This window comes from Varroa jacobsoni, unplaced genomic scaffold, assembly GCF_002532875.2.
Source record: "Varroa jacobsoni isolate VJ856 unplaced genomic scaffold, vjacob_1.0 contig00584, whole genome shotgun sequence".
NCBI classification, from domain to species: domain Eukaryota; kingdom Metazoa; phylum Arthropoda; class Arachnida; order Mesostigmata; family Varroidae; genus Varroa; species Varroa jacobsoni.
The window spans coordinates 56814-74880 of NW_019214494.1; the positions used below are offsets into that span (position 1 = coordinate 56814).

At 38.1% G+C, this 18067-nt stretch overlaps 1 protein-coding gene across 1 annotated transcript in view; it reads right to left on the reverse strand.

Annotated features, from left to right (window-relative positions):
- Window positions 1–18067, reverse strand: part of LOC111271410 (glutamate receptor 2) — a 113626-nt gene that overhangs the window by 34472 nt on the left and 61087 nt on the right. The window contains exons 4-7 of the mRNA XM_022852160.2: window positions 7571–7635; window positions 6990–7175; window positions 6276–6431; window positions 3126–3326 (exon numbers count right to left, since the gene is read on the reverse strand). Coding sequence (XP_022707895.1) covers window positions 3126–3326; window positions 6276–6431; window positions 6990–7175; window positions 7571–7635 — 608 coding nt within the window. The remainder of the gene's footprint in view (window positions 1–3125; window positions 3327–6275; window positions 6432–6989; window positions 7176–7570; window positions 7636–18067) is intronic.

Consider the following 18067-nt stretch of genomic DNA (forward strand, 5'->3'; position numbering starts at 1 on the left):
CATGGGTTAACTGTATCGTGGCATACGCTGCCTTCTGAAATATCGGTTATATGCATTTCTATGTATTTTTGTTATCCATAAAACTTGCGTCCACCGGGACGAATGAATGCCTTTTAGACCACTCGAGCTGCCTAAGTAAAAATAAGTAATCTGAAAAATATCAGGAATAAAGAAGTGGCAACAAACTGTAGTTTTTGCACGCGATCATAGTGGTAAAAATCGTTTTTTTTTATTAAGCAATTTCAGCGACCATTGTTTCCTTAACTTTTGATCGTTTCAAGTTTTACATTCGGTATTACCGTTAGGCATCCCATCAGATAACTTTTAACGCCTAGAGAACGTGATACCTCATACACATAGCAATCTAAGAAAAGTGCCAGTGTCGTATTCTACCGTAAAGGCGGCGATCGCTACCTTTGAGCGTTCTCAGCACTTGGGGTGCTGATCAAAACGATTCAATGTCAGGGTTTCAAAATAATTGCCAATGCACCTTTATGTGTATTATTATGAAGGAGAAACCAACAAGAGCCCTGTTTTTGTTACGTCAATGTATGACGTCATAACCAAATCTGGGTAAAACTGGACTTTAAAATAATGTAAAGAGCATTTGGCACTGATTCGCATAGTGTAAATGATTAAAGAGAAAAAACGTAACCCACAAATAATTTATTTTAAAACGACCGCAGTTTTGAACACCTTTCAAAAAATCACAGTCTAAATTTTGAACAAACATGGTTCTTTTGTGGATCGCCCCCGAAAAAGCTCCGTATGTGTCGCATATATCGTGGAACTGCTTTGACGGTTAAGAGAAACAACTTCCAATATCAATACCTGGAAAATTTTCGTGCTACGCCGTCGCGCCCTTTATTATCTAACTTAGTTTTCCTGCCATACGACTTAACTTGGAGCCTATTTAACCCTTCTTGAAACTCGGGGGACTCTCGATACACAGGATCGTCGTCAGAAAATGCTGCAAGTCTGCTTCTGGAAAGAGGACAAAATATGGCATCTTCAGCCTGTTCGAACGCGCATAACATACAGCCTTTTCTGATAGCGGTAGAATGAATGAGCGATTGTAGCCACATTAGACTTTTGTTGAAACTGCCAATACGTGAGAAATCCCTAAAATTTATAAGTATATAGACATAGTCCGAAACCTACTTCTGCGTTTGGTATACAACAAATATACTTTACTTTTAAAAACATTATCTTTTCATTCCTTTTGTTCGAACTATTATAGTTTTCAAGAGTAATCAATACAAATATACCGAACGTATTCGTCCCAGGGAATTCAGTCGTTACCAGAACGATAAATGACCCCTTGTAAAGGGGTATATTAGATTATTACTATTATTATTATTACGTGCATCTTTTATTCATTTTAAAAGCGGCTTCGTTTAGGAAAAGGTGCGAGAACACTAAGTTATCGGGAAGAAGAAGGTGGTGATGTAGAGTTTATATTAGAACTTACCGTTTTGAAGATTGAGAAAACGTTGACTTTGGTTAACATTAACTTTATATTTTGATATTGGAAAAGGGTCCGGCATTATCAGTTTGATAAGCGTTTAATTTCAGGAAACAAGTCTTCTTATGCCTTTTTCTTGACGCTGATATTTTCTTGCACCTTTGATTCGATTTAGCCCGCATTGTCTTTCGCTGTTAAGCCGTAGAATCATTGCGATATCTAAAACTTATACCCCATTTTTTTTTTATATGAGTTAGCGCGAAAAGACCTTGAGCCAAGATTTTAGAAATGTTAGATTTATGCAAAAAGATACGTTCAAACTAGTTGTCCCATAATCCTGAATGCAAGTTCGTAAAAGGGAAATTTGTTGATCTGTAGCATCTTGACGACTTCATTGTAAAAATAATGTGGGATAATTAACATAGGGCAACTGCTGCAGAACAGAAAATAACTAAGAGTGTGTAGCGGGACACCCGCATCTAGTAACTGAATAGTCAAAGAAAAGAAATGAGATATAGAAACAATATAGTCGAGTTGCTAAAACAGAGAGTCATAATACCCATGAAATGCTTGGGACATTTTGTTTCGTTACTGAAATAAAATCTGGAGGGAAAATTGTGACTAGAAGCAAAAAAAAAAAAACAGTTGCAACGTGGTTAGGAAATAGCGTACAAGGCTAATGGAACTTTAATTGCTATGAACTTTAATACAATTTCTGGGTCTGCAAACCTAAATTTTTTTTGAGACTGCGACGAAATAGCGTTGTGCAATATCTGACACAAATGTACAATGCGAAACAGATGCGAAAAAAGGAAATAAATGCTTAAGCTCTGCGGGTGTTCGTAGATAAAAGTAAGTGGACTTGGTGTAATATATACGGTACTGTTTAGTATAGTTAAGGTTTATTTGCAATTTGGTCTCGATATAAAGTCGCCATGTTAAGCGCTGGATTCTGCCTAGTAGTATCTGCTCAGATCGTACTTAAACTTTAGATTTTCCATACAGTTAAAAGAGCTGATGGCTGATTCTTTTAATTTTTTTAGTTCGATCCAAATAATTCTTTTGTTTAAAGTGTAATAATACGATATAATTAAGGTAGTCTTGTTCGTATATTTGGCAGGCCGTATACGGTTATATATATATATATAAATCGAAGTTATTATCAGTAGCCGCAGGTGGAATGAATGAATTCAAAAGCCTTCCCTCGTATTTGTCGGACTGCATGAGAGACGCCGTGTTCACCATTTTGAATAAAGGCAATGAGAACTTGAATACTAACATAACATTAGAATGCACAGCGGCTGGGGACTATAATTTGGTCTCGAGAAGTATTGTTGTCAAGGCTTTTGTCTCACAAATCTCAGAAATATTCATTCAATGGCAAAGAAAGAGCCGATATACGGGCGTAAAACCTTGACGGAAAAATCCAGAACCGCTCATTAATCAAATTACGGTAATTGCCAAGGATTTATTGAGATGGATCCGTAATTCGTGAATGCAATAAAAAAAATTCAGATAATATTAAAAAGTCCGCACGTAATATTATTAATTGTTCTGAGCCATGTCACTCTTCCTTCCCAACGAAGAGATATATCCCAAACTCGTGTCCCGATAAAGCCATGCATTCGAAAAAATACTCCTCAGAAAAATGAATACTCACGTTGCGCAACCTATGGAAGATCTCATTGCCGTGTTCCCAAGGTATAACTTTCTCCCGCTTGCAATCGATGCCCCGCGTGTTGTTATTGTACACTTCGCCGCGCCGAAAATTCTTCGCGAAGATCGCCGGGTATTCGTTGAGCAGCTGCTTAAATGCACCCAGCATTACTCGAGTGCCGTCGTACATCAGCGCTGCTTCGGACTGCGTTTACCAAAAATAAATATATATAACTTATGAAGTAACGATACACACGAACGTCGTATTCAATTTTCTCGACTTCAATTTTTTTTTTAATTTTCGCTAAAATTATCTACTAGGTAGGAAAAGTTCTGGCGCTTTTTTACTGAATACAAAACACCATGTTTTTTGTTTTAATGACAATAAGTTGTGTTCATAACTTTCTTCCAATATTCTATTAAATTATATAGGCCGTTTCATCAGAAATTTTTTAACCATGTTTTGGGTTGTTGATTCGAGTTGAAAGTAGAGCCCCGAAGGTGATCGCTCGGTGGCGTAGAGGAGAAGTGAAACTCCGTCAACGTACGCTCGAGAGGATAAAGAGGCTGCAATACAACCTGCTATTTGGAGTCCAGAAGAGTAGCTTTGATGACGTTTGCTGCGTGTGGCCTCGCACCGTGGTCATATAGGATGACTCGACCGTTTGTCGAGTCTCTTTTAGTGAACAGCTTGGTTGACTTGATACAACTAGGCAATATATATGGGGCTATCTATTGTCTGGTTTGTAGGAAGTGACCAAACACAAAATATAATGTTTTCTGGATGAAGATTTGGAAGACCACTTATTACGATCTCTGATTTACGTAGGCGTGCAGACATTTCTTGTCATCATTGATGACAGTTTCGTGCAAAAATTGGTCATTACGGCGGTACGACGCTCGATACCAGACAAGCTATTAAAAAATATGGCGTTAAGCGGTAATTGCTTGTTGGATTCAGGAGGTTCAGGAGATACCCAAATTCTGAAGCTTCTCTGCAAACCCAAGAGGCGACGAGTTAGAGAGGGTTCTGTGGCTTCGAAATGCATTTTTTCAGCCAGTTACCGGGTTGTCAGTCGGCAGTTCTCTTTCAAAAGTGCCTTCAGATGGTCACTATCAAACTCAGCGATAGGCTAGAACGGACGGTTCCGGATTGGACTAAAGTACCGTTTCCAAACCTAGCAAACCACTTTTAAGCAGTCCTGGTTCGGCAGCGCTTTGGTCGAAATACATTGTAGAGACAACGTTAAGAATGCACTTTTTCCCATTTGAGATGTCCAGACCTGAACAGCCTTATTGAGTTAAAATCAGACTGAGAACACTATAATGTTGCAGTCCTGCTGATAAAACAGGAAGCGCGCCTTCGAACGGTATATCAGAAGTAAACAACAAATAAGTGACGCAAAATTGGAAAGAGATACATATCCTAAAATGCGAAAATTTTCCTTCTAACATAATACGTTGGTTTTTGGCTATAGATGAAAAACAAAGTATATATTGAGATAATTTTTTCCGCAAGAGTTTCTACGAGCATCAAATTGAAATTTAAGACTCTAAATAACAATCGCTTGATAGGTATTATTTTATCGCCGAGTATACATCACTGCGTAAACTTGGCAAAGAGGTTTGGTTAGTCTATCTTGCAATTGCATTATCGACTTAGGCTATTCGTAAATTCGGCACACGTTCAACAATTTAGGATACATCAACAAGGTAAGTTAACTGAAGTTATGCGAGAGCGGTTCCAGTCGTTAAACGGTAAAGTTGTAACAAAGGTTAAAACATGACGAGTAAGAGTTTAGCTTGTCACACCTTATTAAACCGATATACGAAAATAAAAAATATAAGACAAAAAAATTTAAAAAATATAAGGAAAAATATCAACTTCAATCGCTACCAAAGAATGGTATATTCCTAACTTATCATATACAGAAGCGTCTTGATCTATACAAACGTGTCCGGGTAGATACCACAGGGAACAAAGGTCTCGTTTAGAACTAGCAGAAAGATTACGCCATTGAACCGCTGATGTTAGTTCAGCTTGCCCCATCTCAGCAAGTGCATTTGTACGGGAACTAGTTTTAAATCTTTTTTTTTTAATTTAATAGAAGGGGCTGGCATATAATCATCAGTAGAAGGGCATTTACTGCAAAAAGCATATGCTGCTAAATATAATTTCTTATCAAAAATTTTGTGAATGAGGAATCCCTGGATGAACTCGCTAATAACCACACGCATATATTAATACTCAGCGCTGAATTTTATTTCACGTTTCCTACACTCAACTTGATTCCAGTACTATTTTACGCGAAAATTTCAACTTAATGTATACCACGCAGTCACTGTTAGACTTCAGTAGTACTATCTTTTCTCGTCAATTACTTTTGGCAAATTACCAGTATCTCTTTATAAATAAAGATTGTATAATTTATTTGAGTCCGCCACCCACTGCAAGAAAGAACTAAGTAAATAAAATAATAGTATCTTACAAGCTATCTGGGCCCCAGATGTTTAACATTTGTGTGCAATGTGTTCAGCTATGAACAGCAATGTCTGTGCAATTAATATATACATTGCGCTTTGAGTATAACTTCAAACTGTCATCTTTTCAGAAGTGCGTAATTTTATAGATGTCCGGTCAGTTATAATCTATAAAAAAAAAATACTCATTGAAAACAACCTCCCAATATACCTACCTATCGTTTTTTGATCCCCAATACGATTAATGTTTTTTATGATGGATACAAAAGAGAAGTATGCCGTGTTACGTGTCTAGCTTATTTAAAATAGCTGAATTACTTTTTCTCAAGGATCCTTAGCTTATTACATGCAAATCGCTCCGGTGCGCCGGAAAAGTAAAGGGCCACCTTCCGCTGCATCATTGTAGCCTTAAACTTTTTCGTGCCTAGACTGAGCAATTTCTGGCCGGACTGTTTATCTTTATGATTTTCTTATCTATATCCGCAATAGAACTGGAACATTGTGTTGTAAGTTGAGGCCTGCAAGTGAAAAAACTTTGCTTTATAGAAATATATATTCTGCTAAAGGCGTGAGCGTAATAAATATTTTGTTGGGTTGAAAGTAATGGAATCTATCTGAAGCGTGCATCTGGAGGATTAACTCCACACCCACAATGGTTATACTCAAGACTCACAGTGATCGTTTTGGTCTTAGGATCAGGCCATTGATGACGACTCTTTTCTGTAAATACTTCCTCGTAGGCGCGACTATTGTTTTGAACGAGGCGGAATCCAGTGATATTCACCGCTCCAAATTCTATAGCCGGATTGTTAGCGAACTCATCCATTATCTGTAAAACGACAGTAGTGAGAGACCCAATGCGATACCACTGTAAGTACACCGAAATATAAGAAGCTTTCTATAACCCTGTAGACAAGGTGTTCAGGTAAACTAGTTAAGGCTTTAACCTAGATGAACATTTTGATATATCAAGGTTTTTCCAGTGGCAACAATCGAACTCACTGTATAATATATAAAAATGGGAAAAGAATAGGTTTATAGTAAAGAAAAAATGTAGCTGCACAGTTCAAGATCCATTAGCCTAATTAAGAGACTACATTCTTTCGCTTTGAGAACCTGCGTCTTTCCACACTACAAGCTCACGTTTGTCCTATCCTGTGCATATTTAAATAACCTAAAATACTTCTGATTAAGCTCGCTAAAAACACTTATAATAAATAAAAAAGATATTTTGTATTCCTTTGTAAGGAAAATAATTATGCCTGACACAAAGCTGTGTCGGAAAGGAGCACCATGTCTGTAATAGAGGTTCCAACTGTGGGGAACACGGAACCTTTAGAACAAATCCTCATTTTAAACTGCTTGTACTAGAAGGGTAAACACTGACCAATCCACCAAGTAGAAAATGAAAAGTTCTTCTGCCCACGATAGGGTGTTTCACATGCTTAATAATGATCTCTCGCGTCAGGTTAGCCTCGCAATCGATGACCACATGCTTGAGTTGGTCTCGAGTCTCATTGTCGTAGTTGACGAGAAACTTGTTCGCCTCAGACGCTGATGTCACCCTTCGAACCTGTTTTCGGCCACATTAAGGCCCGTTGCAGAAGCACGTTGTCGTAGTCAATGTCAGGATGAGGCATTTCAGTTAAATTCGGAAAGTAAACCCGCCAAGGTGTGATTTCGACATGCATGAAACGCAGAGATTGTAAACAACCGTGGTTAGAATCTGAAGCGCGTTGAAGCTCGACGTGGCCTTATTAAATACTGCACATTTGCGTTGCAGTATTCTAAAGGTCGATGTGTCAAAACGCTAACTAAATAAATTGTTTGTAGCACGTGATAAATTGTGCAGTACACAGGAGAGTGACCTTTTGAGGGAGACTACACCATGTTGGAAGTAATTGTCCTCTCTCATAGACACAAGATTACGCTACCACTTGGAACCTTCGAAGATTCAGCTCATCTTACCTTAATTATTTCCAGCTTGTACTCGTCCGTCGTCAGCTTGTAGAGGTTTTGCAGCTTCAACAATCCTGAAAAAACAAAATAGGGGCGAAAGAAAAGGGATCAAGTATTGAAACTATTAATTGTAAAAATATACATACGAACATTGCTCGATATCAGCATTTCACAATGGAAATGAAATAGTGTTTCAAATAGGAGTTTCGCTACGCCGATTTTAGATGACAAAGCTCTTTCCTTTTTCTTTGAAGTGTAGGTTCCGCTGTTTGAGATGAGCGTCACTGGCACATAGTTCCAAGCGACACTCAGCCGCCCGGATAACTTCCGTGGAGTCCTACTAAGCTGCTGTTTCGCCGACGGCTGATATTATTCATCACGTATCAGTACGATCCTGGCTGGGAATCTGCTTCGAGAATTGACTGGTGTCTATTTATTTAGGATTATTTTTACCTTCCATTTATTACACAGCAAACATTTTTTCAGGCACACGAAAGGTCAGTCGTAACCTAAAAGTGCAGTCTTTACATGTTGCCTAACTTGTGCTTTTACATATTGCTGTAGGCATAAGCTGTCTATTTCGATAAGAATCGAACATACTTCAGATATTTTAAAGAGTTATACAATTCAACAATAACAAATTCAACTTTAGAGTTATATTCCGTATAATATTTTTTCTTCTCATTATAATAATAACAGAAATCGAGCCGTCTGTTTCGATACAAAAAAGGGTAACAGAGAGCATCGGACTTGCTTAAAACGTCCCATGCAATTAATGTTTGTATTTAAATTATGTTTAGTGTTGGCTCCGAGTATGTGGTATCATTTTTTGAAAAGGCTTAATTTATCCCTGACAAAGTTGTCCATGTAGAGGTACGTCACCATCGTCAGCGTGCGTTAGCATATATACAATGCTATGTTATTTGGAAAGCCTTATAATGCCCCTTCAGCTAAATTCGGGGATCCGTGGACTTGTTCCTTTATAAATTAAAAACGGCTCGAAACATTGACCAGTTAGCAGATATCAAACAAAACAACTGTGCTTTCAACTTAAAGGCTTGCTTTTTGTTTTATCAGTTGGATGGCCATTGTCTGATTTGATCTAATGGGCACAGCCGAGGCTGTAATTTGGAAGAAAAAGGCATGTTTAAATATATCTTTCTCTTAGTTCTAACAAGTAAAAGCTGTCTGGAGTACATTACATGCAGCAGTGTAGTACATATAGCAGTAAAGAGAATTACGCACCCTTCGATCAACTAGTTTATTTTCAATAAATGTTATTAGCGCAACCATCAAGGTTTTCTCTTCAGTCTGTCAACGATAGCGAAAATGTCGATAACTGGACCAGTTTAGGATTTTCATGAAAAAATTAGGAGTCTCTTTAGTAGACGAATAGAAGTAATCCTACCGCCCTGATAGGTTTGTCCAGCAAGTTTCGATTTTCCAGATTCCATAGTTCTAATTAGCCGTATCGTATCAGAGTCAAGCAAGAGGCAGAAGATGAATGATTAGTATGAAAACCATCTATCTCAAGGGTACCCAAACTCGAATTTCCCAAGCTACTGACACGGTATACACAGGGTGTCCCAAAAATGTATGCACTGCTGTCTCTTTTCCGGGTGCAATTAATTGCAAATGAAAAGTGGTTAACTTTTTATCGCAGAAAATGTATCTTGAAATACTAATGGAAGTACGAGAAGGCAACAAAAACAATGTCGCAAGGGGTTTCAGGCAGATTCACCCCCGTGACTTACAATTAATCGGGTAATAGCTAAGTTTGAAGCGGGTGGAATAACTCAGAATGTTCATAGACCACATTCCGGAAGGCTAGGAACACGAACGAGCTTCACCAGGTGAGAAAGAGTACTGGAAAGTTATAGCGAAACATCTCAAGAATCTGTAAGGCAATTTAAGTGGCGAGCTTACCATTAACAAATTAAGTTTACACCTTATTCCAAGAACTTATGCAATCATGATACAAGCTAACCATGAAGATGATCCCAATCGAAGAAAAAAATTTTGCGAAGGGTATCTGGAAGTGTGCGAAAAAAATGCCCAGCTTTCAGGAAACGTTCAATACGATAATAAGACACATTGAGAAATCACACGAGAAATTTACATAATTGCACTTGCTGAGTCATTATGAATTTACATATTATGCAATAATACCATGCAAATTTATCAAGAGTTAGAGCGATTTGACCTTTCAAGCAAACAGTCGTTTTTTCGACAGTACTTTGAGTCGTTCCTGAGTTCACTCAGCACCTGAACTCACTGCAGGAACCTGCTTTACCACGCATTCGGGTATGAAGATGCCGAATCCTATTTCCAACAAGACGACGCGTCTGCATATGATCATCGGGATGTAAAAGCGCACCTTGATCCAAACAGATGGGTTGTACAAAAAGGCTCCATACAATGTCTTGCCGGTTCACTATGTCTGGCGCCAGTAGAATTTTTCTTATGGAAGCACTTTTAAGACAAAGTCTAAGCTAGAAAAGTGACGGCATTAAAAGCTTTAAAAGTACCAATTGAGGAAAGATGCATCATAGGATCAGATGAATTGTTTGTTGAAGTTTTTAAAACGACAGCCAACTATTATTACCCAGACGGTACTAATATTGAATATCTACTGGAAGAAGAAAACGTACACATTTTGTACCGATTCTTTTTGAAATTTAAATAATAATAATTATATATAAACACTAACTGAAGTTATAATCATTAAAACTATATATACGTTTTTTTTTTTACGTCCAATCACAAAACGTGTACTCTAAAAACACTACAGGATGGCGCACGCCTTCGTTAGTCTACTAGCGGTCCACGCTTATCGTAAAACCTTGTGATAGCACAACTACTTTTGCAAACGCCATATAACACATACATACATACATATAAATTGACCATAGGATAATTTCGCTAGAATATTTTTTTACCAAAAGCGTTATCATTATCATTTCCAATGCCACATTACTCAATATGTTGGTATTTGCATAGGTGTTATGCCCCTTACTTTTTTGGGAAGGAGATTCGTCGTATCTCTCTTCCTACACGTTTAAATGCAAGTGGTTATTGCTGTTGGGAAACTCTAGATGTTGGAGGCAGCGTAATTCCACTATGGAAAATATGTCATGTGCTTAAATTTTATGATTCCAAGCGTTTTTCTGTTGAATTCTTTTTTTCAAAAATTGAAGAAGCTAGGAGCATCTGAAGCTTCTTTAGTGAGAAGAAATAGTTTTTAGGTAAAGCAGAGAATTCCACGCGAGACCAAAAATGAATCACGGGTTATATCCAGAATATATCAATGAAGCCTTTGGCTGGTTTGTTGCATTGGCGGTAAAAGAATCGGTCACGGTATGAATTCTAGCGAATGACTTGACGAAATTAGCGAGTGTTCGAAATGGAAACTGTGGTCTACTATCACAATTATCCTGCACAAATTACCAAATTGTACAACCGTACATTCTGTAATATCCAAAGGGTCTATTTTGAATAGAAACCAATGGCTGTAAAAAAACTCTTTACCCTCTAGAAAGCCGGTTTAATTCATATACAGCTCACGTGTAGCTGAGCTGTTATAGACCAACTGTAAGTAGATAGCTTCCATCCGTGTGTGCGTTGATAAATTCAGATATCGGCACACCTCCGGACGTAAACACGGTTCGTTTCGTCTCGGGAGCGAGCCATCTGATAAAATGCTTAACGATGACACCGGACTTAAAACTTGAAATTACTAGTTTTAGTTGTACTTTAAAAGGGCTTCTAGTGTACTTTGAATAGTCGCCTAGAACATCTCCTATATTTCGATTACCTATGTAGCTAGCACACAAGTTTTTTTAGTGGTTTGGTTTTGTCTGTGAAAACTTCATGGCATTATTAGAGCGAAAGTAAGTAAGATAAGATAATAGGATTTACTTAACTTTATTTTGGTACATCAATTTTTGTAATCTCCTTCAACAAAAGCTGAATAATATCTTATCGTGCCTAGTGTATATGCTAATGCAGCTCCACGAACATATGGAAATACCATCAGTTTGCCTTTATGGTAAACTCTTATTGAGGTACCTAAAATTTCCTAGCGTGCAGCAAAAACTGTGATCGTCGTACTGGTTACTACAGGAAAAGCAAGCATCATTTTAACCGTACTTTTATCCAAAATAATTAGAAGCGTTATCGATAATAGCTTCTTTGTCAAGATTTTCAATTTTTCGTCGATTCGTATTTACAAATATGCGTTGAAAAGAAGCTTACAGTAAAAAGGTGTAAATAATAAAAATATTTCGAAAAATAGTAACTTTTCAAAATATTAATAATATTATATATAGGAATTATCAGGCTTCCTAATATTGTTTTTACGTTGTTGTACCTCGCCGTCAGATAAACGTTCTATCTCATAAACATTTCACACATTTTAGCAATACCTAATTATGTACGCCTTACGAGTTTCTCCAATCTCTCGACAAATATACTTACTCTGCCAGAAATTTACCAGCCAGGAATTTTTAGATCCGATGTTAAATAAATTATATAGCTAATTTTAGATGTCCTGTCCATTGTCAAATGCACTGTTACTAATTTGAATTTGTCCTAGTGATCGGAACAAGCAAAAGTGGGTTGGCGCTAATTGTGATGCGTGCAAAAAGACTTTCCAAGCCTCTGAGAAGCGACCTTAACAACCTTGGCCCTACGTTACTGGCAGTCGTGTGGAAAATGATCACTTCGCCTTGTCTATCGGCTCTTTTCTGGTAGATGGCGTTGGTTAGTTCAGAAAACTGACTACCAAGCCATAAAATAGTAATTTTTTTCAACCGTCTTGTTTTCCTTAAGGATTTTTTCAGTTTATGACCCTTGCAGTCCCACCGAAAACGATTGATTACCCGGCTCTGGATTACGAAATCTGGGCTTAAGCGTACCTCTCGGAGCTAGGTATCCCTTTCTTTGTTGGGCTAGAAGCACGACTTCTCGTTACGAATAATGCATAGAATCTTTTATTGTGACTATATGTTGCTCGGTGTCAGGTGAAATGTTGGAAAATAACGTTTCGTGAAAACTTACAGAAAAACCGCAGCTCTTATATTTGTGTATGAGGTACAGACTCCTGACTTGAAAAGAACAACTAACAGGTTAGTGCCATCGAAGTTCTTTGTGAAACCCAACTACCTTACATGTGAACTCTTCATTATCTTGAAAGCTGTTAAAGCCTTTCTTAGAACTACTTGGTGACAAGAACTCGTATTTTGCTAAATCATTTAGCTTATGCTTTGCTATTACGTAGTGTAATAAGCATATTATTATAATATAAGCACGCGAATACGTGTACGTCTTGGTTTTCATCATAAGCAGAGAGCAAGTGGCTGTAAAGTGCCCGTCTCTGTCGATCAATGACAAAATTAAGTCAGTCCTTCTCATTTTAATGGCAGCCATGGAATGGGCGGCTGGTGGTGCACCCGAAATCGTCAATGGGTCACTTGAATGGCTGGTTGATTTGGAGTGGCTTCTGACACAGTTCGACGAGACGAAACCCGAATGATGGGCTGAAAATACAAGCGGCTTGCGAGGGAAATGAGATGACCATAGGACCAGGTTATAAGGTGAACGCGTAGGCATGTGCAGGGAGTGTTCCAGGCTTGATTTGATTTCAGCAAGATCAGCACCTTCTGTTAAGCTTCTTACTGCAACGAGAGTAACCCCTTATGCTAAGTTAGTCCGGATAATACGAGTTTATATACCAAACGAGCCTGACACTCGCTGCTCGGGCTTTTCGAGCATATTACGTTAGCTTGACACTGTATGGGTTCGACGATGGCAGTACAGATCCAATCAGCGCTGGTCAGCCACCAGGTGGGACACCGATGCCGGCTACCCAGTGTCCGACGTCAGTTGGCAAAACATCGATGAATATTAGTAGTCAGTTTGCTATGAAAAGTTGGAAAATAGACGGCTTTTGCTCAAGCAAGGCATTCCTGTCCAAATAAATTACGATTCAGACTTCCGCGATTTTGATGTTTTCTAAATGTCATCAGGGCATCATCCAAATGCCAAACGCACAAAAGACTGTCCACCACTTAATAGAATGCTAGTTTCGGACAACGAGATTCGGACTAAAGCGCGTGCGTACGCACTCGGCTGTGATATGTATTAACAAAAGTACATTTTTCTACCCCGACGGCAGCAAATCTATTAATCCGACAAACCAATCACTGCCTGTCACTACAAGTACTCCCACAGTAACGTGAGGACGATAAAAGACGTTGTCGTGTCGGCTTGTTGCCATCCACGGAAGGTTTTGAAGACCGATAGCTGCGCGACCATCTAGTTGACCTTAGAGACGATGAAACGCCATCCTGGAAGCCTCAAAGGGGTTTACGCAACGCAATATTATGTTGCACACATTGGACGCTAGCAAATATCAGTAGTGGGATCGGAACATCTGACCGGATACGCGTGACAAACCTGTTATGGATCACTCATTATAATATAAATAAATGAATAAATTCACGTCTAGGTCTATACAGGGTGAAGTGCTTAGCGGCGGTAGCAGGTATCTTACTCAAAACATAGAGGTCTGTATATATATAACATAGAGGTTTTGATATTTTAATTTTTATGACATGTTTATTACTACAGTAGTTCTGCGCCACTACTTTCGGTTTGAAAAAAGCCCTAAAAGAACATTCACGTTCTGCTGAAGTCATATTCGGTGGGACAAAATGCCCTTAATATAAACCTCATATTCAAATCTTAACAGGTCTAAAGCAATTTATATCATCCTGTTTAGAAACAGGTCCTCAAAAGGTTCGCTCATAACCTTTTATGAACTCCGTGTGCTTGCGAGAAAGATGCAAGGTCTGAATTCATACTCCTCCTCTATGTAATTCTCCTTAAAATTATCAATAAGCGTTTTGGTTTGGCCACAAGACGGAGACAGACATGGGGGGGGGGGGGTGTGGTACGCATGTGCATAGCACTTGCTTGATCAAATTTTGAAAGGCATACGATTTAGTGTCGCGTCGTTGTTCATAACCAAAGTACAGGAGCCTCCAGAATGCATGACTTATTTTTATATACGTACATCACAGTAGATATGTTTAATAGAACTATTTATGATTAAAAGTGAAAGCATTTTCTCAGAAAACGTCCCCCTTAAAATATAGATCAGTTTATCAACGACAAGGCAGCCCTGATTTAGAATTGTGGTCATAATGTCCTAGAAGCAACTTAGGCGTAAGACGTTTTTGCAGCATTTAGTTACTTCTAGCATGATCTTGACCATCGCTTCGAAACAACTTCTCAAGAAGACCGCAAATTCTTCGAAACCCTTTAATAAAGGTTACATACTACGTAACTATTTCCAGTGGAGATTATTGCCCACTTACGTTAAGTATTTTTTTTAAGTTTACGTTCAGCTGCAGATACAACGTAAAATAAGATAAGGTTCTGCGGAAACTTATGTTGTTTATTCTAACTTAACAAAAATGTATCGAATACGTTTGAAAGATCGGTTAATATCATCGTTCTGTTTCTACTAAAAGTAGGAGCTATTATATCATCATTTTATCTAACAGTTCTGAAAAACAGTTAAAATTCGATAAGTTAGTATTAAGCAAACCCTGCTCTTTAGCCAATTCTCCGGCGATTCTCTTTGTGTAAACAAACCTCAGAAATCAACTTCGAAAGAACCTACCCCTTTGGAAAGAGCTCTTAGAACGGTTCTTGCTAGCCTGATTTAGAGTTTCTCTGTGAAACGGCATAATAATACTTAGTAACGACTTTGACTTCCCATATGAAACGCATGGAACATTTGAAAAACAAAAAGCAGAAATTAAGTTTTATCCTTTTACAAATGCCTCAACCAATGAAAAGAACGCCTAAAATAGGGACAAAAAATAGTGTCTACGGCACATGCAAGCAATTTCAAGTTGTAAAAAAGTAAATCTCAGTGAGCTCTTTATTGCAAATTATTTAGTGGGTCAAGTTATTTAAGGGGCAGCGTCGTGCGACGTCTCTGTGGTTCACAAAAGCCACAGTTTATCGTGATTGGCGTTAAATTGAAAGCACATAGCACAAGCACCTGTGTCAGTGCAATCATTTTAATCACACACAACTTGAACTAGGCAAGTGAATCAGTTTAATTTGCTGAGAATAATAAAAAAAAAAATAACACAAAATAGAAACAAGGTATTCACTAATAAATACGCAAAAGATCAAGTGTTGTCAAAAGTAATCCGAAATAGTTTTCATCCAAACATAATAAATCACCAGTATAGCCTGCTACCAAGAGGCAGGTCTAGCTATTTGATTTTAGGCCAACGCAAGCAAAATCAAAAATATCTACCCATTCATTATATATTCGTAGCTGCCTTATGTAGAGAAGGGTGCCGTTAAGTAGTAGACTCGAACGCGCAGTACATAATAAAAGAGATGGATAGCACTGTCGAATCGTGGATTAAGAAAATTGTTACTATGATCGATAAAATTTATTCATTAATGAGGCGGCATTTTGTAATAACACGATTGGCCCAATATTTAAAAAAAAAAAACCGGCTCGTATGCAATAAAGCGATCCTACAAAAATCATAAGAGCGCGTAGGAAATTGGCCCCCATCTTCGTTAAGGAATAACTTGTGTTGGAGAATTACAACTCTACGACTGATGAAAATGGCCTTCAATTAATGTAGGAAGGAAACAAGGTTTCAGGATACAACACAGTACGCGCTTACCTTGGGTTCGATATAAATTATTACTGACCGAAGCAATACGTCTGATATTGAACGCAACACATGTTACTGGGTTTGACAACCAATAAACACCGGGTCTCTAGTTATAAAATCAGCAGCAGCAGCAAAAAGCAATACTTTTTAATTACTAATCTGTAGCCTGTTTATAGTTCAGTTATTATTTAGTACTCGATACGACACAAATATCGCTCTATATAAGAACATTATCTCTCTGTGATATGGGCTGTATACACTGCAGATAGTTGAACTTGTCATTCATCTTTGGTTAAGTTAACAATCCATGCGTATTGGTACTTCTTGAAACGTTATCTGCCTAGCAGCAAAGCTAGATAAACGCTAGAAATAAACTCAGACGACAAAAAACAATTATCTCTATCGCTAAAGGATGACTAACGGTAGGACGATTATCAGTCGTTAGCATAACTCGGCATCGAATAAATTACGGGTGGTTAATGGGGAAACTTTTAAGTTAATTGGCAATATTCTTTAACTTTGTACCCACAAAATAGGCACTCTAGAGCAGTAAAAATATGTCAGGGTCCACCTCGTATCGTTATATTATTGATATTTTTTTGGAATTTGCGGATATAGAAAGACCCTTGTACGAAATCCTTGGCTATAAAAATAATCTCGGTACAAAATGAATACAAGATAGCATAAATCCTTCGTGTGAATTAAATTTGTGCCCATAGCCATAGGGCCATACTGAAACATGTTAATAGAGGATCTTAATAACAATAGCTATCTTCTATATTTGTTTAAACGATGCCATATATTCACTAATGGGTTCTGATCATTCGGATAAAGGGCTAGGTATTTGAGGTACGAATATGCACTTGGCGAATCCGCCCAAGTTCAATGAAGACATAACCTGGAAGAAGAAGCTCGATTTTATTTAGTTAGAGGTGTTAAGAAGGATGTAAAATGTGCCAATAAAAGACATTTTTTTGTATAGTAAAACAATAGTATCGCTATACCTAAGTCCGAGTAAAACTTCCAATAGATAGGGATAATGTCTTCACGATGTGCAGCTTCACATAGCGGCAGAAGAGATGCACTGAAGTCGAATACATAAAAAACCTAACTATTTCAAATTAGGTACTATGTCTGTATCCTCGCTTACTTTCGGCATCGGATTAATTGAGCAAGTCTTTGTTTTTACGATGCACGAATGTGTTACACTGCCTCTGCAAACATCGCAGGTGCCCATTAATGGACAGCTACATAATGTATGTTAGCGGTTCTAGGTTTTTGATCGAAATCTCAATCCGTTCTTAATAGCTACATGGCTACTATGAGCGTATTCTAACGAGGATTCATATTAAACCTTTTGGCACAATTTGCAATACTTTCCTACCCCAATTACAAATCTAGAATTCCATTTGGAATATTGCTTGCGACGCGTAGTGTGCACTAGATAAAATACTTGATTGTGGAAAGCTCAGTTTAGTATCCGCGATTATCAGGAAGGCATCAAAGCATTCCCTTTTGCAGAGTACGGCATGCACAGTTTATGATTTCTTTGTGGTCCTAAAATGTCAAACCGACGTCGTCGACAGAGCTGCCACATGGTCGGATGCTGCGGCAGAAACAACAAACTTGTTGTATTTTGCCAGTATAGTATATTCCAATATACCTGAGTGAACCAGGGAAAGACTTTAACCATGTAAAATAAAACAACGAGCCGGCAGAACACACGGATGGCGGATTCAGTGGCAGACCGCGTGCTCAGGCAGCTCGTTGTGTCCTCTGCGTCGTGCTTATA